The sequence below is a fragment of the Paroedura picta genome, chromosome 14 (genome assembly GCF_049243985.1).
Source record: "Paroedura picta isolate Pp20150507F chromosome 14, Ppicta_v3.0, whole genome shotgun sequence".
NCBI classification, from domain to species: Eukaryota; Metazoa; Chordata; class Lepidosauria; order Squamata; family Gekkonidae; genus Paroedura; species Paroedura picta.
Genome location: NC_135382.1, coordinates 1224556 through 1247805, shown reverse-complemented (window position 1 = coordinate 1247805; position 23250 = coordinate 1224556). Strand labels below are relative to the sequence as shown.

At 46.6% G+C, this 23250-nt stretch overlaps 1 protein-coding gene across 1 annotated transcript in view; it reads right to left on the bottom strand.

Annotated features, from left to right (window-relative positions):
• The window catches only part of MARCHF6 (membrane associated ring-CH-type finger 6), a 110954-nt gene that overhangs the window by 50896 nt on the left and 36808 nt on the right, over positions 1 to 23250 (bottom strand). The window contains exons 11-15 of the mRNA XM_077310435.1: positions 13117 to 13175; positions 9141 to 9221; positions 5305 to 5373; positions 5136 to 5210; positions 1771 to 1905 (exon numbers count right to left, since the gene is read on the bottom strand). Of these exons, the coding sequence (XP_077166550.1) occupies positions 1771 to 1905; positions 5136 to 5210; positions 5305 to 5373; positions 9141 to 9221; positions 13117 to 13175 (419 nt within the window). The remainder of the gene's footprint in view (positions 1 to 1770; positions 1906 to 5135; positions 5211 to 5304; positions 5374 to 9140; positions 9222 to 13116; positions 13176 to 23250) is intronic.

Sequence of the window (23250 nt, the reverse complement as noted above, 5' to 3'; positions counted from 1 at the left end):
CAGAGATTAAAGGGAGCGATCTGCAAACATCTGGAGGACAATTTGGTGATCCAAGGAAGTCAGCATGGATTTGTCTCCAATAGGTCCTGTCAGATCAACTTGGTTTCCTTTTTTGACCAAGTAACAGGTTTGCTGGATCGTGGAAATTCGGTTGATGTCGTTTACTTGGATTTTAGTAAAGCTTTTGATAAGGTTCCCCATGATGTTCTGATGGATACATTGATGGACTGCAATCTGGATTTTCAAATAGTTAGGTGGATAGGGAATTGGTTAGAGAACCGCACTCAAAGAGTTGTTGTCAAAGGTGTTTCATCAGACTGGAGGGAGGTGGGTACCTCAGGGCTCGGTGTTCGGTCCGGTACTTTTTAACATATTTATTAATGATCTAGATGAGGGGGTGGAAGGACTACTCATCAAGTTTGCAGATGACACCAAATTGGGAGGACTGGGAAATACTCCAGAAGATAGAGACAGAGTTCAACGAGATCTGAACACAATGGAAAAACGGGCAAATGAGAACAAGATGCAATTTAATAAAGATAAGTGTAAAGTTCTGCATCTGGGTCAGAAAAATGAAAAGCATGCCTACTGGATGGGGGATACGCTTCTAGGTAACACTGTGTATGAACAAGACCTTGGGGTACTTGTGGGCCAGGCTGGATTTTGGAGATTTTTGGTGTGTGTGTGTGTGGATCACTTGGGCATCAAACTGGAGTGACTATGAGTGGGCAGGCAGTTGTGAGTTCCTGCACTATGCGGGGGGTTGGACTAGATAGCCCTGGAGGTACCTTCCAACTCAATGGTTCTGATTCTATGAATGATGCTAAATATCTGGGAAGATTCCTATTTAAAATCTGGACTGAAGAGAATGATCTTTTTTAGAAGACTCTGGATTGCTCCTCTGTCACTGATCAGTACACTAAATGTACAGTAATAATAACCAGCGGGCTAATCCAGAACTGGGACATAAAAACTGCATAACAGTAGTAGACCTGAGTTACAATCATATAATCATAGAGTTGGAAGGGGCCATCTAGTCCAACCCCCTGCTCAACGCAGGATCATACGCATTCTCCATATGCATAATTAAACACAGTCTGCATGCAGTATCCAGCAATACAGATGAACAAATTCTCTCTGTGTAGAACTTTTGATTTACAATTAAAAGTCAACTCCAGGCATGTGCATTCCATTTACTTGAACTGAATTTCAGCTACAGATATAGTCAATACCGAAAAAAACCTGAACATGATGTAGAATATAAAATATTTTCAGCTCCATTATGCTTTATGAAGCCATTAAAGTCAATGAATCTATTCAGCGGTCTGGTGGTTTGAGGCAGAGGCACCAAATTTGAAGCACAAATTTGCAAAAGAACCCCCCCATTCCCAAAAGACTGGACCCCCACCATCCCTCCCACAGGTGTGCAGTGAAAACGCCTCTCGAGCAGCCATGTGATGGCAAGGCGCGTCTACCTGGCAACCGTCTATCTAGCCGCCAACTGAGGGGTTGGGTGCTTTGGTGCCCGAAGCGGCCAGCACTGTGCCGTGGTGGGCTCCGCACCTGTGTGTATTGCTGCGTTGGGAGCAACCGGCTGCTCCGGGCGCCACAGCACCCAACCCTAGTCGACACTCCTATGCGATCCATGATATTTTGGCACAGCAGAAGCTTGACTGGTTTGGGCCAGCATGTCAAATGGCCGAATCTCTATTCTGACCTGACCGGTCAAGATCTTTCAACTGTGTTTTCAGGAAACTGCTTGCGGCTTACCTCTCTCAACAAAAGGATGAAGGATGCAAAGTAGAAGACATACACCATCCCCACCAGCCAGTGGAGGAACATTGTGGTGCCGGGGGCAGACTGGAAGCTCAGCTCCCTGTCCTTCAAAGTGGCGTCAAACATTTCCTAGGAGGAACCACACGAAACTCTGAAAGCAAAACCTAGAACTCCGCACAGTCCTGAGACTGTCACCATTTTTTTAATAATAATTAGGGATGTCAATTTTTATGTTATTTTTTTGTTCAAGTCCACTGGATCTGAAAATATTTTAGTATTTCCGAAAAAGTCCCAGGTCCCAATACTGATATGGTAATCAGATCCAGATTTTTTCAGAAATCCTGAATTGTTTCAGGTCCAATAGACTTGAGTGGAAAAATTCCAGGTAAAAAAACCAAACAAGCCCCCCCCCCCCCCAAAAAAAAAACAAAACAAATTAAAACAGCCAGCCTGACCCTGAGCTATTGGAGAAGCTAGTCCCAGGATCTGGGTGCAGTGGGGAGTCCTGCATGCAGACCTGGCTGGAACGGCTTCTCCTGCAGCAAACTGTGCTTCAGGAGAATCTGGCTCCAGGATCTGCCGTGCTGCAGCTAGCAGACTGCTCCCTGCAGCACAGGCGCTTCTGAAGCCGGCCCCAAGCCAAGCTGGCTGGCGGGAAAAGTCTGCTCCCCTCAGTACTGACGTCTGCAGTCCCCGACTATATCCAGGATTTTCTCAGATTTTTTTTCTGGTACTCCTGAGAAAACCTGGGAAATCTAAATCAATAAGATATTGGGGTGGGGTGGTTCATATTCAGCTCAGGTAGATCCAAGTGCCTATCCAAATTATTTGTTTATTTATTATTTGACTTGTAGCATGCCACTCCCATACAATGGCTCGTGGCAGGTAACATCATAAAACCACGCAATAAAATCCCCTAAAAGTCACAATATAAATGCTATCTTCCTACTACCCCCCACTCCACAGACTGCCCAGATAAGGGAGCCTGATGCAGCTGCTAACTCAGGGAGGGGCCTGACAATCTTAATTGCCCTGAACTCAACCCAAGACCTGCTGGAAGAGCTCCGTCTTGCAGGCCCTGCAGAACTGCGAAAGCTCCACCAGGGCCCTCGGCGTTCCTGGGGGCTCCTTCCACCAGGTCGAGGCCACGGCCAAAAAGGCCAGGTGAACCTCCTTCGGGCCAAGGACCGCTAACAAATCTGCTCCCGCAGTTGCATTACAGTCGCAAATACATATTTGTAAGAGGCATTTTTTCTCAAGAGTGGATATCCACGGCACAACCAATGATTCAGACATCATTAGGTAAAGCAAACCCTTTGTGGAAAAAAGCAATTTTAACCAGTACATGGATGTACATATCCATATTCTGGTCTGGACAGAATACATTCCTGTTTCCACCCGGATTGCAGCGTTGGAAATGCTGGTTGGTACTTGGAGCAGGGATCTTAAAAATTTAGCCTGGGTCTTTTCTAGGCTGGAAATATTGGCATTTATACACAGTGGGGCCCCATACATCATCTGTGCTAGAGGTTTTGCCTTGAACAGCTTAAGGGCTGCGGGAAGATTACGCCCACCTTTGTGCCAGAAGAATTTCTGAATGGCACCTGAGCTTCTCTGGGCATTTGAGGAAATATATGCTATATGGGAGTTTCTACGGCCATTTGATTGGAATAGTACTCCCAGATATTTGTAAAATCTGACCTGTTCTATGGGTGATGAATTAAGATGCCATGTATATGTTTTAGGTTTGTTCCCAAAAACCATAATCTTTGTTTTTGAATGATTGACCTCTAGTTGGTTCAATCGGCAGTAAGTACCCAGTAGAACCAAGGCCCTTCTCATTCCATTTGGCGTTCTTGATAACAGGACAGCGTCATCTGCATAGAGCAGTAGCGAGATATGTTTGCTAGCTAATTCCAAAAATGTTCAACCATATCATTTATAAAGATGTTAAAGAGTAGGGGTGATAAAACACAACCCTGCTTAACTCCCCTAAGTGCTTTAATAGAATTAGTCAGATGACCATGGGCATTACACTTAATTCTGATGGTAGTATTTTCATACATAGCACGTATCAAAAATAGAAGACGCTTATCTATGTTATCTAATTTCTCCCATAGTAATTCCCTTGACACAGAGTCAAAAGCCGATTTCAAATCAACAAAAGCTGCATACAGGGTTACCATCGAGCTGGAAGAGTATTAAACTACGAGATGATCAAGTATTGTACAGTGATCTTGTGTTGAACAACCTTCTCTAAATCCTCCTTGTTCGTCTGCCAGAAAATTATTCTGGTCCAGCCAATCCCGAAGTTTCCACTGAAGATGTTTTGCGTAGTTTGCTTATTACGCTTAGTAGACTTATCGGTCTATAATTGGCTGGGTCATTCAGATTCCCTTTTTATGTATGGGTACAATGATTGCCACCTCCCAACCCTTTGGAATTTTCCCTGTCTTATCAATTATCGTGAATAAATTGGCCAATACCGGTGCCCACCATTCCGCATTTCTTTTAATTAGGTCTGGGGGGACTAAGTCAAATCCACCTGCCTTACCCGGCCGCAGTGTACCTATCAAATTTTGATCTCAGAAAGTTGAACAGTAGGCCATAGGGGAAGATTATCCAGACCTCCTGAGTTTACTTGGCATGTTTCAGAGATGTCCAGAGCCGCATAAAGTTCTTGATGGTGGTTTTCCCAAATCTCTGGTAGTACGGTTGAACTTGGATAGGATTGACTTGTACAACCAGAAACTAGTCTCCAGAATTGCGATGTGTTATTTTGTTTAATTGCTTGCCTTAGCAGCTCCCATGTTTTGTATGTATCCTAACTTTTTGCGTTTAATTAGTGCTTTGTAATAAGATTTCTTTTCCTTTAGTTCTTCCCATAGGTTTTGTGTAGGGTTATGTCTATACTCTCTATGTTTAGCTCTTAGGGAATTCTTACATTGCCTACATTCTCTGTCGTACCAAGGTTTAGACAGATTACTTGCCAACTGTTTCTGGTTCATATTCAGACTTTTTAGGGCCATCTGTACTTCTCCTACCAGTTGTTCAAAGACCATTATGCCAGTATCTAACTGTTCACAGTTTAAGAATATCTGTGACATCGGTGATCTAGTTAAGGCACAGGGTTTAAAAACAGCCATTTCTTGACTAGATGCTTCTACCTTGAATAAAACTTTGCTGGTCTTAAAGGTTCCACTGGACTCAAACTTTGTTCTAGTGCTTTCTTAATAGTTAGTGTGTTCTTATGAATAAAAATGTGTTGTTGTTCCCACTCAAAGACGGAGCTGCCGTACTTTTTAAGCAAAGTTCTTGTCCTGGAATCAAGTAGGCTGCCTGAAAAATGCTGGTCTTACCAGTGAGCATATGTCTAGCCACCAACCACAGATGAGAGGGAAAACACCAATTTCGACAACTACTAGGAGCGATACCTTTAAACATGAAAAGGAAAAGATTTAAAAAAATTAGTCCTTATTGCAAATTAATTATATTCTTTTATATTACAAAAGTATTGATTTATACTACCTTGACAACAATGTAGCACACCCCAAGCAAGCGACGTGATCTCTGGAATTTGACAAGGGCTGCCAAACCCTACATAATATGGTCAAGGAAAAGCAAAGGACTGATTTGGTCTTCCTCTGCTTAGCCGGCTGCTTAGAGGAAGGGGAGTTGCCTGCAGGAAAGAACATTCAGCAACAGGAGTTTCTGAAGAACATAAAAGGTGCCCTGCTCCATCAGACCTATAGTCTATCGAGTCCAGCCTCCCCTGAGACACAGTGGCCAATCAGTTCCTCTGGTGGCCCAACAACAGGCGAGAACCAAAGAGGTTAGGGATAAGATCGATTTTAGAAAAATATAAACAGTTTATTATAGGAGCTCATATGTTTAAAAACCATTAAAGAATATCTATTTGCATGGATGGGCCTGTAAATATTCTTGTGAGAGAAATACCTTTCAGGATTCAGCCAAAGAAAAGACATTTAATATTAAGGAATTTGTGAACTGTAATTCTATATAGGCCACTGAATATGTCAAATGTAACCTATTGTATGGGAGACTAAGCTCCAGATCTGTAAAAATCTGCATACCTGAACATCTGAGCAGCATTCGGAACAGACGAGTTTCAGCACCTCTGGCAGAGCACGGGCCGAGTTCCTCCCACCCAGAAAAAGGTCTGCACTCCTGGGTTATTCAAAAGGCCCATGCACTGAGGAGCAGCTCCCTAGACAACTGAGGAGGAGAGAGACATTGTGGATCTACACACTGGATCTCCTGAACCAGCAGGCCTTAATTCCAAAGCAGACTGCTTCTGCTTGGAAGTTATATATGGGTCTTTCTTTGCATCAGAACAAGGTTCAATATGAATCATAGAGTGGGAAGGGGCCATACAGGCCATCTAGTCCAACCCCCTGCTCAACACAGGATGAGCCCAAAGCTTCCTAAAGCATCCAATAAAAGTGTGTATCCAACCTTTGCTTGAAGACAGCCAGTGAGGGGGAGCTCACCACCTCCTTAGGCAGTCTATTCCGCTGCTGAACTACTCTGACTGTGAAAAACTTTCCCCTGATATCTAGCCTATATTGTTGTACTTGTAGTTTAAACCCATTACTGCGTGTCCTCTCCTCTGCAGCCAGCAGAAACAGCATCCTGCCCTCCTCCAAGTGACAACCTTTCAAATACTTAAATACTTAATACTTATCTACGTCCTTCTTGAAGTGAGGCCTCCAGAACTGCACACAGTACTCCAGGTGTGGTCTGACCAGTGCCGTATACAATGGGACTATGACATCTTGTGATTTTGATGTGATGCCTCTGTTGATACAGCCCAAAATGGCATTTGCCTTGTTTACCGCTGCATCACACTGCCTGCTCATGTTCAGTTTACAATCCACAAGTACCCCAAGGTCTTGTTCACACACATCTTGTTCTCATTTGCCCATTTTTCCATTCCAATATGCAAACGGATTGTATTTTCCATTGCACAAAACACTAGTTTGGAAAGGCATTATTCCCCCCTCCCTTCTCCGCATGACCCAGCAGACGGAAGGCCAGAGCCACTTACAGGCTACTGCGTCATCAAGAGCTACACAAGCCTTGTAAGCATTCTGGGCCTGTCCCCAAGGAGCACACAGTGGGATTCTCCAATATCCAGGGGAGGCTGGAAATCGGATGAACATGAAATCTGTGCTAGATATCTTAAGGACATCAATCTATATGCATTAATTCAGAGTCATCTATTAGGAATAAGAACTATTTGCTGGCTGAGGATTCTGCTAATATGAACACCTTGCAGGACCAGAACTAGCCAGAACAGACTAAACAAGTAAGCAAAGAATAACACAGAATTTATACAACTGAACAGAGATTATGGTAGCACTAATTTCATACCATTTCTGTTACCCACACGTTTTTTCGCCCCCCCCTGTTGAAAATAGCAAAAATGTATTAATTATATCTGTGTGCATCTATACAATTGACCTTTGATGAAGATTTATTAGATAGAAACATATTAGGTCAAGGTAAAATAATGGGGGGGGCATTATTAGTGCATTACGATGTTTAGATATTCTTTTATGGTTTTATTTATTTATTTATTATATTTATATACCGCCCTCCCCAAAGGCTGATTTAAAACATTTGAGGTCCTATAATAAACTATATTTTTCTAAAATTGATTTTTTCCCTAACCTTTTTGGTTCTCGCCTGAATTTCAAGTTGGGTTTTTGTTTCCCTTGATGTAACTTGTTGGTCCAACCACAGGGAATAGAGGCTGAGGCCTTCCCCTGATTCTGCCTCCTAACACTGGTATTCAGGGGCTGGTTGCCTCCCGATATGGAAGCTCCCTTATGCACCATTACCAGTAATCCTTGATGGACTGATTGTCCATAAAACTCTCTGATCCCTTTTTAATGCTGTTTATTCCTGTGACCATCACCTTCATTCTCTGCCAGTGAGTTAGAAATTACTCTGTGTAAAGTAGTTTTTCCCTTTGTCCCTTACATACCTACTGCCCATCATTTTCACTGGATGCCTTTGAATTCTAGTGTTTAGGGAGAGAGAGAAGTTTGATAGAACAATCTAAAAACAGGGAAGCCAGCCTCCAGGTGAGACCAGGGTTTCCCCCAGAACAACAACTAATTCCCAAACCACCTAGATTAATCCCCTGTGGAGAAAAATGGATGCAACTAGGCACCTAGTTGAGTGAGAGCAATAGTGCTAGGATCCCCCTTTTTTCTTGTGCGATTCTTTTCAGAGGGGATATGGTGTTGGGGAGGGGCTAGAACTCCTGTATTAACTGAGCAAGATGCACACGTTCTACTCCAGAGCTCAAAGACAGATTCACTCCTACTTTTCAGTTCAGGAAGTTTCACAGCAAGCCAAACAAGAGCTCTACCAAAACAGTTTCCAAACAACAGATATGCAGAAAGGACTACGGGGCTTGCCCTGTTCCCTCTACGTTGTGCACAGGAGAGGGCACACGGTAACCCATTTTACATTATTTATTCTATATTTCTATGCCGCCTTCCTAATATGGTTCACTGCCTTGGCCCATTTTAAGGTGACACCAGTTCTGCTCAGGCTGTGAACGGTTCCACTTACTGGAGGGGGGGGGTGACATTGAAGTACATCAGAAGACACAACAGACCCTTGTTTGCTACCTTAAAGCCGCCTTTTCCAATCTTCTGACTGTGGAGGATCCCCTAGGAAGCATTTCCAGGCTTGGAGGACCCCTGGTCATGCCTCCCTGCCACGCTCCCCAGAAATGACATGTCCTTAGAAGTGACATCACCTCCTGCATCCTTCGCCCGCCTTTACTACTACTATGGTGGCTCCACCTCATGTAGGCAGGAAAGAAAGGCAAGAGCAGAGAAGACATCCCAGACCCCCCCCCCCCTGCCACAAATGACTCCCCTCCCTCTGATCTTTAGTCCCACCAAGCCTTCCAAGGCAGAGTTAGCCGTTCCCCAGCTTGTGGCCAGGCCCATTGAGGCAGGAGGGGAAAGGCAGCAGATCCCCCCCCCCCCCCAGGGGCCTGTTATGACGGGCCTGCAACCAGATCACAAACACCTTTGCTTTGTCGTGAGGCCTATTAAAACTGAGCAACTACATACAGGATTGCAACTTTAGAAGGATTCTTCTTCTCTAAAGATGGCTAATTTGCAGATATTTGCCTTGAGAGAGGCAGAGTTGAACACACAGTTTCTGATTCACAGTCATTACTGAACCAGCAGGATTAATTCCACCGTCAATTTTCCTTAAAGGGGCACAGACAAAAAACTTGGAATCATGTATTTACAGTGACCGTCTATTGATCAGATAGTGACCACACAGGCAAGCAGGTATTCATGGAAGGATACATGGCAAACAATTAGCGACACTGCCAGGAGCACATAACCAACGATGGTTGTGATTAGGCCTTCAAAATGAGATGCTTGAACCTGAAGAGGACAGATAGATATTTATTGATATAGTCAGTGACCAAGATGTATAAACAATAAATGCTTTAGAAAATTTCTGCTGTACGCTCAATTATAATCCCATAAAAAAGAAAAGCAAAAAATATATATCTACTTTCCCAATGAAGCATGGATACATTTTGCTGCTGAGTAGAATTTAGCTACCTTCTGTGCAATCAGATCACATTTATTTGCAGCACAAGTTAGCATTATTTTGTTCTTCCTGGAAATTTTCATAGAATAGGAAGATCTTTACAAAAAGGACAATATAGAATCATTTCCACTTCACTGCAGGACTATTACATTCAGAACGTAGGTGTGTGTGTGTGTATTATATATATATATATATTAGAAATAAAGCCCATTTTATCATAGAATAAAATGGGCGCTAGGGGCCACCCTCCAGGGAAGCCCTCGCAGGGCGAAGGCTTCCCGGGAGTGTGGGATGCAGGGGTGACTGGGTGGGACCTGAAGCATTCTCCTGGCTGCGGGCTAGCGTCCTGGGGCCGGGAGAAGGCAGGGGCCCACCACCCCACCCCGCATCGTCCTGGGAGGCTTTTCCTGGCGGCAGGAGCAGTCTCGCCGCGTCCACGACGCGGCGAGGCTGCTCCTTGGACTAGGAGAAGGCTGCGCCCCCCCCCCACGGCGGAAGCCTTCTCTCGGCCGGTGGCAGCCCCCCCACCCTCCCTGAGCAGCGAGGAAGGCTTCTCTTGGCCCCGGAAGCCGGCGAGCTGGATCCCAGGGCTGAGAGAAGGCCAGCGGCAGCCCACCCCACCCTCCCCGAGCAGCGAGTCTAGCCGGGGCTTCTCCCGGCCACAGGAGCGGGCTCGCCATGTCTACGACACGGCGAGGCTGCTCCTGCGTCCGGGAAAAGCTGGAGAGTCCCCCACCCCACCCCGGAGCATGGCTGCGGCGTCTCCTGGCCGCGGGAGCGGCCTCACCGCATCGTAGACGCGGTGAGGCTGCTTCAGCGGCCGGGAGAAGCAGGAGGAGGAGCACCCCGGTCGGAGGACCCACCACGCAGGCTGCCAGTCCAGTCTGTGTGGTGAGCCCCCGGCCGGGCAAAGCAGTCAATGGGGAGCCGGCTGCTTGGCACTGGATGGACACTCGGAGGGCCCAATCAGGAGCCGCTTCATGGCTCCTGATTGTGCCCTCCGATTTTTTATCCCAGACAGGGCCCGCCCTAACTCCTCCCAGACAGCCCTTGCCCTTTTATTTAATCATAGAATCTCAAATTTTGAAAGGGCCAGAGAGGCCCTCAAGTTTAACCTCCTGCTCTATGCTTTAGGATGCTTAGGGCTGATCCTGCATTGAGCAGGGGGTTGGACTAGATGGCCTGTATGGCCCCTTCTAACTCTATGATTCTATGCAGGATCAACCTAAGGCATCCATGGTAACTATCTGTCCAGCTACTGCTTGAAGACTGCCAATGTGGGGGAACTCACCACCTCCTCTGGCAGCAGATTCCACTGCTGAACTACTTGGATTGCATTGTCTTCTTGGGCCTTTAACAAGTTTGTGACTTCCTTACTTTTTTCTTTGTGTTTGAACGAGGAGTGCATTAGGTTGTATTCAAGCCCCCCCCCCAATACCTTACCAGTATTTGGGGGGTATTTTTAAAGCTGAATACAGACCAGAGAATCTGGAAGGCTAATCATGAATAAAGCCAATCCCCTCCCCTTTTTTCTTGAGTACATTCCACTATACTGAATAGCTGCTGGTGGAGAGGTTCAAAGGGATATGAAGCGTATTTTAAGTTCTTTTCTAGGGCTCTTTCCTGATACACTCTGGCTTCCAGGGCAACAGGAGGGAGGGGAAAGAGGCATGTCTGCAGCCCAATGGCAAAAGTGCCTTAAGTGTCTTGGAGACAATCATTGCAATGTATTTGCAAATAGCATTGCATAGCAGGTTTGCAACTTGCAAGGTTGTTGGCTTCAGATGTAAACTCCAACCAAATAACAACCTTGCTTTCACCAGCTATTTTCCAGAGAACATGACAGAAACAATGGACATTTTCCAAATTGGACTTCAGGGTGCTCTTTAGCACACTGCTCTTTAGCTAATCATAAATGTGTCCTCTTTTTGGAAATTCTTCTGTTCATGGGCAAAGGGCATAAAAGCAAAGGTCTGACTTGAGCTAGTCTCCATTGCTGAGAGAGGTCTGGAGACGGTACAGTGCTGGCTTTGGCTTCAGCTGCTGCTCTGAGAGACTCTGGTGAGGACTTTGAACCAGATCCTGCCTGCTTGCCAGGAGAAGTTTGAAGACAGTGACTGGTTTAGCTGAACAATGTTTTTTCAGTAATCTTATTTTACTGTTAGTTCTTTGCACTTGGTGGGTACTAGGATGGGGGGGGGGAGATATCAGGGTTTTTTGGCTCCCTTTGGAATTATGCGTAATTTCGGCTCCTTCCTGGAGCCAGCTGCAGGGCATGCAGATGTGGTTCCAACAGTATACACATGGGTGAAAAAGAAGGCAAGATGGACTTGAGGCCCACCTTTAGCCTCACACAAAGCCGAAGGTCTCCATGCCCTGGCTGGCCTGCAACCTATCTTGTGGGCGTAATGGTGGCAGGTGCCTGAAGGTGGCCGAGGTGGGGGGGGGGGGGGCAAGGGGCCAATCGGCAGCCGCGCTGTGCGAAGCGCCTGCCGACTGGCCCCTCCACTTGTCAGTCCAGGGGCAAGGGGTCAATGGGCTTCCTTGCCCATCCCGGACATGGCTCACCCCTATCCCCCTTACCCTTTTATTTATACCGCTCCCATGGAGCGGTTACAGACAGGCTTGCTTGCCCAGCTCTGCATTTTTGTTTGAGGAGAAGAGAGGGGACTATGTTGACTAGATGGGAGTTAGGCAGGGAGGCCTGCTGCAATCAGATCCACCATAAGGCCTCAACCATCAGATATAACCTACACACCCCAAGGCGCTCACTGGGCGGAGACTCAGCCCTCAGCCCTCCATGTAGGCGCAGAGGCTGCAATGCAGAGAGAATTCTTGTGGGGTTCTGCGACTGACAGGCCCGTCTGCTCAACTGCTGGACCTCTCTGCCCTAGCCAGAGGCTCCTCTCCTGCCATCTGACAAGCATGCAGATTAAGCAGGATACTTCCCACCCATGTAGGTGATGCCATCAGCTCGCACCACTGTCTGGCCTTGGACTCTGAGGGTGACTGAGGGAGTCAACATCCTCTCTCTGCTGGGAATTTGGGGCAAAATGCTCTTCCCAAAACTAAAATAAGACTAGACCGAAGTAGCAGGCCACGGACTTGTTGGATTGGCACAGAAATGCCCCAATAGCCTCCTCACTGCCCTTCTACACCCACCTGCCCCAGAATGCCTCCACAGAACCCGGGCAGGCGTGCAGCACAGGGTCATGTTGAAGGTGGTGGGCTGAAGTTCACTCACCGAGTCTTCAGCCACCCAAACCAAGATTGTATGCTGAAACTAAAACAGCACCAGATAAAAGCGTAGGGTAGGATGGCACAGCCTGCGTGCTGAATGAAAGCCAGCAGAACCCACGCAAGCACCACCAATGAGGATGCTCCTTTGCGGTGCAGCATGTGCCTGGGCCGAAGGGAGAGATGGCAGCGAGAGTGTCCGGGACTTTAGTGGTCCTCACAGGGAATAATGTACCCCCCCCCCCCCCAAGATTGCCATTCCCAGTCTGAATGCCGAGACCAGCATGGCCGGATCAGAACATCCATCCTGATATGGGGAGTCGAGGATCCCCGGAAATACTGACATTTTCCAGGCCCAACACACTCCAATCCGCGCACCCCTAAGGAGGGTGGTGGTGTGGCATTTTTCTTAGAAATTGGAATTAGAAGATTTAAAAAATAAGGCATTCTTTTTTTATTATGAACTTGCAAAGTGAAAATACTTACATAGTCCTCAAAACCCAGGCCAGCAATAGAGAAGTGACCGATGTGATAAGGACAAAATGCTAGAAAAAAGAAGAAAAGAACAAAGCCGGCTCACTTTGACAGGTCATTAATGTGCGGTTTGTGACAGAGACCCTACAGCCTTGCTAGGTCAATAGTATCCCCTGGAGTGTCTGGGACCTTGGACCCCAGGGGTTTTCATCAGAACGGCCCTTTCACTTCCATTCCAAGCTGGGCCATTCTGGCAAACGTAGCCCCACCCCTTTTGGACAAAGGACAATCCAGTTTGGACCAGACCATCAATTGGTCTTGGAAGCTCAGAGCCATTCCCAGATGCTTGGTGAGGGTTGGACTATATTTTGCAAGACTCTGATTGGTAACTAGAGACTGTGACATCAGAGATGAGGCTCTGTACGGGATTCACTAAATCAGTGATCCACCTTAGGAAAGGAGGCTGTTTAGGTCCGGTTCTTTTGAGCACAAATATCTGTTTTGAGATTTCTTCCCCTTTGTCTTTCGTTTCCACTCTTCCGTGGGAAATGAGTTCCCAGGAGGCTGGATAGTAGTCAAGGACTCCTCCAACATGTGCTTACTGCAGGAAAGTTTGCACATGCTCTGAGGAACCTGAGACAACCTAAGTAACATGTGTTTGGCTTACTTGGTTCAACTGTACTGCTTTTAAATTGAACACCTCTGTGTTGTTGCTTGCAAGTGCCTCTTCCCTGTATTTTCCTCCTCCTTTTTCTACCACTTTTTAAAAATCTAACCATCCTCCCATCAAGCCGTTTTATAATAAACTTTAAAAACCCATTAATTTTGGCTTAGCTTAGTACAATTTATTCCCCTGCGATGTTTCTCCAAACCTCTTTCCTGTGTGCTCTGCTGCACGGGAACCACACAATCCGTTTCTACCCTATCACCTCAGCATCGCTCTAGCACTGTGCTAGGGCAGCACCTTCTCAGCAGGTCAGCCTAGATCTCCTGGACGGAGGCGGGCTGGTTACAAGGGAACCCTTGGCCAAAGGGAATTCTCAGCAAGGAAAGACACCATTTCCCCCTTCCTACCGCAACGTGGCTTAATGCTGACAGTTTATCAACAGCTTGAAAAAGAATAGAAATATTTCTGTGTTCAACTATTTCAGTCTACTATTTAAGAAACAGTAGTAATTCAGCATACAGTGATCCACCATGACACAACACTGGTTCATTATTAAAAACACCTTCAGATTCCCTGACCTACATTTATCCCTTTCACTATGGGCTTTTCTGGAGCCAACAGAAAACTTTTCCTCCAGAAGTCCTTTAAGAAGAATTATTATTTCTGTACTAGCTTCAAAGCCTGTTCCTAAGAACGGACCTTGAAAGGTCCCCTCCCCTGGCCCCTGGCCAGGCAACTTAAGGTGGCTTTGGGCTGCAGCTGGATCAAATGGGGCAGGCGGGGACTGGCCAGCTCTTTAGCAGGCCCAGGACAGAGCTCCCTAGCAGGCAGTTAGCAGGCCCTCGTTAGCAGGTCCAGTCTAGCAGGCCAAGAGGCCCCCATTAGCAGGCCACCACAACCATTTGCCCAGGGCCCTCTCCTCTTACCTGCTGCTGGCTCCAGGCACTGAGGTGCATCTGAGAGCAAAGAGGCTAGAGTCCAGGGGCAGAGGGCGGGAACTGCAAGGGCATGGCCAATCAGGGTGCAGCCAACTTTGCTGCACCCTGATTGGCCCTATTCCAACTTGGACAGCCGGACACGTTCCACCCTCCGGGCTGTTTCACAAATATATATAGGAACCATGGATAAGTATTTCAGTGCAGTTAAAACTAACTTGTATCCATATGGCATTACTTAGAGCTGCTTCTCTCCCACGAGTGGGATTTAAGAACCAAATAGCAATCACAACAGATTTGGATTTTATTTATTTATATATGCCACATCCTCTTGGGGTTGCTATCTTGGTAGTTATCAAAAATCTAATTTCCACGCAGGACAGAGCAATAAAACAATAGCACTGTAATTAAAACTATAATATAAAAATGTTTAAAAGTTGTGGCAATGGCCACTACTCAGCTCTGATGTTGGTCCTGGCTTGTCAGTATTACAATGATAAAGTGGTGGTGGTTGGAGGAGGGGGAGGAAGGAGGTCCGATTTGCTAGCTGACTGCTAGCTCCACCCTCTGCTGGGTGGGCCTTTGTGCTCTTGCTCACCAGAGGACTAGCACATGCCAAAGAGTGAGGGCTAAAGGGCTCTTGGTTTGCAAATCAAGCTGAGGGACTCTGTAAGCGTTCCAGAGTTTGAAAAAGAGGACTGGTTCATCCTGCAATGGATCAAAGCAGCATAGCTGGTTATAGACCTGAGGCTGTGTCAAGCACTGTATGTGGCATGTTTGTATTTTTACCTCAGGTTAAGGGTTCAGGTTTAAATACAAATGCATCAAGTGCAAGTTAGTAGCACTCCTGGAGGAGAAGGTACAGAAGCTAGAAGAACGCCTGTCCACACTTTCTTCTATAAAGGAGGGTGCAGAGTTCTTGTAAAGAACCCACGGAGCACTTTTTGGAAGCAGCTGGAAGAGGTGAGAAAGTTGTCTCGCTGGCTAGAGGAAAATCCAGTACAAGAGGACAGCGGATAGAAAGATGTTACGCAGCAGTGTCAAAAATAAGATGTTCGGCCCCTCTGACACTCAGAAATCATTTACAGGATCTTCCTGTAGATCAGTGGTTCTCAACCCGGGGATCGCACCCCCCCCCGGGGGGTCGTTTGGTCTTTCCCGGGGGGTAGCGCCATGGTGCTGGCCTCCTCTGCGCCACCTTGGAGCTCACTGAGGAGAGGCAGAGGAGGCCAGCACCATGCTGTCGTTGCTGCTTCGGCCACTGCTGCCAGCTCTCCTGTGATGCTGGCCTCCAAGGGAGCATGGAGGAGGCCAGCGCCATGCCGCCGCCATTCTGGCCGCCTCTACCGCCACGCCATGCCCCGTGACAGCGGTGCCTGCACCGGCGCACTGCCATGTGAGCACATGCGCCGCCCCACCCCTGCTGTAGGGGTCACAGTTTAGAAGCTCAGAAAATGTTTCACAGGGCCCTGTGGATGAGATGACTAGCTCTTCGGCTCCTCAACATATTACAACAAAGAGACGCATGCTGGTAATTGGGGATTACCTATTGTGAGGAGTTAGAATCATAGAATCTTCGAGTTGGAAGGGACCTCATGGGTCATGTAGTCCAACCCCCTGCACTATGCAGGACACTAACATCCCAATCCCTCATCTACTGTAGCCTGCCACCCCTTTGCCTTCACAGAATCAGCCTCTCCGTCAGATTGCTATCTGTTGTTGTTGTTAGGTGCGAAGTCGTGTCCGACCCATCGCGACCCCATGGACAATGATCCTCCAGGCCTTCCTGTCCTCTACCATTCCCCAGAGTCCATTTAAGTTTGCACCTACTGCTTCAGTGACTCCATCCAGCCACCTCATTCTCTGTGGTCCCCTTCTTCTTTTGCCCTCGATCGCTCCCAGCATTAGGCTCTTCTCCAGGGAGTCCTTCCTTCTCATGAGGTGGCCAAAGTATTTGAGTTTCATCTTCAGGATCTGGCCTTCTAAGGAGCAGTCAGGGGTGATCTCCTCTAGGACTGACCGGTTTGTTCGCCTTGCAGTCCAAGGGACTCGCAAGAGTCTTCTCCAGCACCAGAGTTCAAAAGCCTCAATTCTTTGACGCTCGGCCTTCCTTATGGTCCAACTTTCACAGCCATACATTGCAACTGGGAAGACCATAGCCTTGACTAGACGCATTTTTGTTGGCAGGGTGATGTCTCTGCTTTTTAGGATGCTGTCTTGATTTGCCATAGCTTTCCTCCCCAGCAGCAAGCGTCTTTTAATTTCTTTGCTGCAGTCCCCATCTGCAATGATCTTGGAGCCCAGGAAAATAAAATCTGTCACTATCTCCATTTCTTCCCCATCTATTTGCCAGGAATTGAGAGGGCTGGATGCCATCATCTTTGTTTTCTTGATGTTGAGTTTCAAGCCAACTTTTGCACTCTCCTCCTTCACCTGCATCAACAGGCTCTTTAGTTCGTCTTCACTTTCTGCCATTAGAGTGGTATCATCTGCATACCTGAAGTTGTTGATATTTCTCCCTGCAATCTTGATCCCAATTTGTGACTCATCTAACCCCACCTTTCTCATGATGTGCTCCACATACAAGTTAAATAGGCAGTATACAACCTTGCCGAACTCCTTTCTCAATTTTGAACCAGTCAGTGATTCCATGCTCGGTTCTCACTGTTGCTTCTTGACCTGCATATCTGTTTCTCAAGAGACAAATAAGATGCTCTGGTATTCCCATCTCTTTAAGAACTTGCCACAATTTGTTGTGCTCCACACAATCAAAGGCTTTAGCATAGTCAATGAAGCAGAATTAGATGTTCTTCTGGAACTCCCTAGTTTTTTTTCCATGATCCAGCGTATGTTGGCAATTTGATCACTAGTTCCTCTGCCTCTTCGAAATCCTGCCTGTAATTCTGGAAGTTCTCAGTCCACATATTGCTGGAGCCTAGCTTGTAGGATTTTGAGCATAACTTTGCTAGCATGAGAAATGAGTGCAATAGTGTGGTAGTTTGAACATTCTTTGGCATTATCCTTCTTTGGGATTGGAATGTAAACTGACCTTTCATAATCCTGTGGCCATTGTGGAGTTTTCCAAATTCGCTGGCATTGAGTGTAGCACTTTTACTGCATCATCTTTTAAGATTTTGAATAGTTCAACTGGAATGCTGTCACCACCACTAGTTTTATTGTTGCTCAGACTTCCTAAGGCCCATTTGACTTCACATTCCAATGGACAGATGGCTATCTAGCCTCTGCTTAAAAATTTCCAAAGATGGAGAACCCACCACTTTCTGAGGAAGCCTGTTCCACTGAGAAACCGCTCTAACTGTCAGGAACTTCTTCCGGATGTTTAGATGAAATTTCTTTTGAATTAATTTCATCCCATTCGTTCTGGTCTGTTCCTCTGGGGCAAGAGAGAACAATTTTGCTCCATCCTCCATATGACATCCTTTTAAATACTTGAAGATGGTTATCAGATCCCCTCTTAGTCGTCTCCTCTCTAGGCTAAACAGACTAAGCTCCCCCAACCTTTCTTCATATGTCTTGGTCTCCAAACCCCTCACTATCTTTATTGCCCTCCTCTGGACATGTTCCAGTTTGTCAACATCCCTCTTCAACTGGAGTGCCCAAAACTGAACACAGGACTCCAAGTGAGGCCGAACCAGAGCAGAGTAAAGCAGTACTCCATTTGATACAGCCCAAAATCCCATTTGCCTTTTTAGCCACTGAGTCACACTGCTGACTCATGTTCAATGTATGGCCTACTAAGACTCCTAGATCCTTTTCGCACATGCTACTGCCAAGACAAGTCTCCCCCATCTTACATTGGTGTATTTGGTTTTTCCTACCTAAATGCAGAACTTTACATTTGTTCCTACTGAAATTCATTTTATTCAGTTTAGCCCACTTCTCAAGCTTATCAAGATGATCCTGTATTCTGTTGCTGTCTTCAGTTGTGTTTGCTACCCCTCCCAGTTTAGTATCGTCTGTAAATTTAATAAGTATCTCCTCTAATCCCTCATCCAAATCATTTACAAATATGTTGAACAACACAGGGCCCAGGAAAGATCCTTGGGGTACTCCACTTGTCACTCTTTTCCAAGAAGATGCTGAACCATTAACAAGCACCCTCTGTGTACGATTTGTCAACCAGCTATTGATCCACCTGACAGAATTAGGATCCATACTACATTTTACCAACTCGTGAACAAGAATATCATGTGGAACCTTATCAAAAGCTTTACTGAAATCCAGATAAACTATGTCCACGGCATTCCCCCGATCCAGCAAGGTAGTCACTTTCTCAAAAAAAGAGGTAAGGTTGGTCTGACATGACTTGGTCTTGCGAAACCCGTGCTGAGTCTTAGAAATCACAGCTCTCAGTTCCAGCTGCTCAAGGACCGAGTGTTTGATGATTTGTTCCAAAATTTTGCCAGCTACAGATGTCAAGCTGACGGGTTGATAAACTACCCAGATCCTCCTTTTCCCCTTTCTTGAAGATGGGGACAACATTTGCCCGCCTCCAATCATCTGGCATCTCACCTGTTCTCCAAGAAGTGTCAAAAATAATGGACAGAGGTTCAGAGATGACATCTGCAAGTTCTTATAGTACCCTTGGATGCAGTTCATCTGGCCCAGAAGACTTTGTTTCATTTAAAGAAATGAGGTGTTTGTGGACTTTTCCAACAGTGATCCTAGGCCACCATTCCCATCCCCCGTGTTGTGTTACGTTTTTGCCACATTGATCACTACTTCACAAGTGAAGACAGTGGAGAAATAGGAGTTAAGCAGTTCAGCCCTCTCTTCATCGTCTTTTATAATTTCATTTTCTTGTGCTCGCAGTGGTCCTATGGTGTCCCTATTCTTTTTCTTGCTGAAGATGAAGTGTGTCAACTGGACTTGTCGTCTCAAGAGGGATGCTGTCTATCTGGCATGAGAATCAAGGATGTCACAGAAAGTCTAGGAAGACTTGTAAAGCTCATTCTCCCCCCCCCCCCTTTGACCTAAAGCAATTACCCTAACTAACTCCTACCCACAACTATTTACCCAATCTCAATTCTTAGCTCAATCAATTCAATGTCTCACCCTTGGTCTAACCCAACCCAATCTGATTGCCCCCAACCCAAAATGACTGCCCCCAATCTGCTCCAAATCAATTGCCCTAATCAACTTGCTTCCCCTAAGTAATTCTAATCACAAACCCCAACACACAATATGATCTAACACTAACCAAACATACACCTGGACTGGGCAACTGTGAGATGCCACAGCTGGCGATCGGGGCCACCCCTCCAGAAACAAACTTCACACAACAAATCACACTACATACAATGAACAACTGGAATGCGCAGTCCTCAGATGCCATCAACAGCAATCAGGGCTCTCTTTCTAGAAACTCCCAATCCCTCTACACACAAATCAGAAACTGGCATCCTAACAAACATCCTCTCAGTTGGGCGCTGAGTAAATTTCAGCTCGCCTGCAGAGTCTTATGGATCCAATTAGACTCCTGAATGTTCTGTGGGACTCGATGCTTCCCGGCACTTATCTAAATGGTCTGGTCAGCGACTGGCACGACAGCATGCTGGCCACCATTGGTAAGATAGCAACCAGACATCCTCTCCGCCCCCGTCTCAAGCGGGCCCCCTGGTATACCAAGGAGCTCCGCAGGAAGAAACAGGAACTGAAACAACCAGAGAGAGTTTGGAGGAAGACTCGCGATGAAGAATTGAGAACATCTTACAGAACGCAGTGAAGAGCCTATGAGATGGCGGTGAAGTCAGTGAAACGCAACTTTTACTTGACTACCATTGCATCTGCAAACTCAGGCCCGGCACAATTGTTTTGGTTAGTTCGATTTCTCACTGCCCTGGCAGAGGGACACCTAAATAGGAGTCAATTGGATATCAGCAGTGTGCCATTTGTGAGTCATTTTGCAGACAAAATCTTGACACTCTGCCATGACCTCCCTGCAACTTAAGACACCAAACGTGAACTAGAGGCCCCTGGGCCATCTCTGGAGAGTACACTGAGTAACTTCAGACAACTCACGCTGACCAAAGTACACAGGATGCTAACAGCAGTGAGGCCAACCACATGCCCACTACACCCCCTGCCCATTGTGGCTTCTAAAAACATCCAACATATGAATAAGGGCTCCCCTCCGGAACACAATCTTTCTCTCACAACAAGAGAATTACTGGAGGGACTAAAAGAGGCAGTGGTGCACCCACTACTGAAAAACCCATCTCTAGACCCACAAGCCCGACAACCGTCTCACACTTAGCGTTTTTGGGGGAAATGGTGGAAAGAACTGTCATGGATCAAATATCGGAATTCCTTGAAGAAGCTTCAGTCCTGGACCCATCTGAGTCAGGTTTCCAACCCAGCCACGGGGTGCAGACATCCTGACGGATGACCTCTGTCGCAAACTGAACTGAGGATACTACTAGATCTCTCAGCAGCATTTGGCAGAGTCAACCATAATCTTCTAGCTCACTGTATCTCTGACACCTGAAATCAGGGGACAGCCCTTCAGTGGCTGATCTCCTTCCTCTGGGATCGCAGACAGAGGGTAGCAAAAGGAGAGAAAACTCCTCTCTCCAAATTTTATTCAACATCTTCATGCGCCTTGCCCAACTGGTATGGAAGTTTGGGCTGGGATGTCATCAATACGTAGAAGACACCCAACTTGTCCTCTTGATGGATGGCCACCCTGAGTCTCCCCCAGAAGCATTGGCCAGCTGCCTGGAAGCAATGACGAGGTGGCTGAAGCACAGTCTGAAGCTCAATCCTTCAAAGATGGAGGTCCTGTAGCTAGGTAAGATGGGAACATGCGAAGAAGCACGCATGCCCGCCCCTGGATGGTGTGCAGCTATGAATGGCTCACTCTGCCAGGAACCTGGGTGTGATCCTGGAGGCTTCCTTCTCAATGGAAGCTCAGGTCATGATAGTAGTGCAGCTGGCATTCTACCACCTTTGCCAGGGCAAACTACCAGCATCCTACTTGACCCCAGAACACCTAGCCACAGTGATCCATGTGATGGTCACCTCTATATTGGACTTCTGCAACTCGCTCTTCACAGGCCTGCCCTTTGCCTTGATCTGGAAACTGGTCCAAAACGCAGTGGCTAGGATCCTCACAGCAGCACCATGGAGATTCCACATCTGATCCATCCTCCATCAGCTGTAGTGGTAACCAGCCGCTGTAGTGGTAACCAGATCAGGCTCAAGGTTCTGGTAATCACCTTCAAGGCCATACACAGTCAGGGCCCAGTGTACCTGAGGGACCGCCTTTCTGTCTATGCCCCTCAAAGATCTTGGCACTCTGCTACCTCCAACAGGCTAGTGATCCCTGGCCCAAAAAAAGCCTGCTTGATCTCAACCAGGGCCAGAGCCTTCTCTGTCCTGGCCCTCACCTGGTGGAATGAGCTTCTGGAGATCAGGGCCCCAATGGAACTAAAACAGTTCCACAGGGCCTGAAAAAGGGATCTCTTCCACCAGGCATTTGGTTGAGGTCGACCAGAACTAGCAACACCCGCCGGGCCCTTGAAGCTCCCTCCCAGGAATCCATATACCTGAACTGAATCATGGACCTGTTTGATTGTTATTCTGTTTAAATTGTTCTCTTCTGTTGTTATTATTATTACCATTGTTGTATTTCTATTTGACACAAAAACAGAGTTTGATGTATGTTTCTTTAAGTCCCACGTGAAGCGCCCTGAGCCTCAGGAGAGGGTGGGATACAAGTGGAATGAATGAATTAATGAATGAATGAATGAATGAATGAATGAATGAATGAATGAATGAATGATACTGCAATGTGCAGAGCACTTGGGGGGAAAAAAGTGTATGACTTGGAATGCACACTGTTTTTTTTGTCGGCTCTTCCTATTAACGGCCGAGGATAATTTTAAATAGAGATAAATGCCTGGCTACGTCATTGGTGTCCTCAGGAAAGGTTTGGGTTTTTAGACCATGGATATAACTACCGTGATGAGGCTCTTCTACCGGGAGACGGTTTGCACCGCACAAGGGTGGGGGAAAATGTCTTTGCAAAGAGTCTTGCAGACCTGGTGAGGAAGGCTTTGAAAACCAAGTCCAATGGGAAAGTGAGAGGTACAGTCAAAGCCAAGTTTGATGATGATGACTGTAGATGGGAACACTGCAGGTTTAAAATGAATGGCACATATGCAAGGAACTATTAACTTACAGGAAAGTTCAAAAACTAAAACCCCGGGGTACTCATATCAAGGATCTACACTAATGAGCAGAGTGTGGGAAACAAGCAGGAAGAACTAAAGGTAAAGGTAACTCCTGTGCAAGCACTGGGTCGTGTCTGACCCTTGGGATGATGCCTTCCAGCGTTTTCTTGGCAGACTCAATACGGGGTGGTTTGCCAGTGCCTTCCCCAGTCATGACCGTTTACCCCCCCCAGCAAGCTGGGTACTAGAAGTCCTAATAAAGGAAGAGTAGTATGATTACAGAAACGTGGTGGGATAACACAACTGGAATAATAGGACTGAGGGTTGCAGCTTATTTTAAAGTGACAGA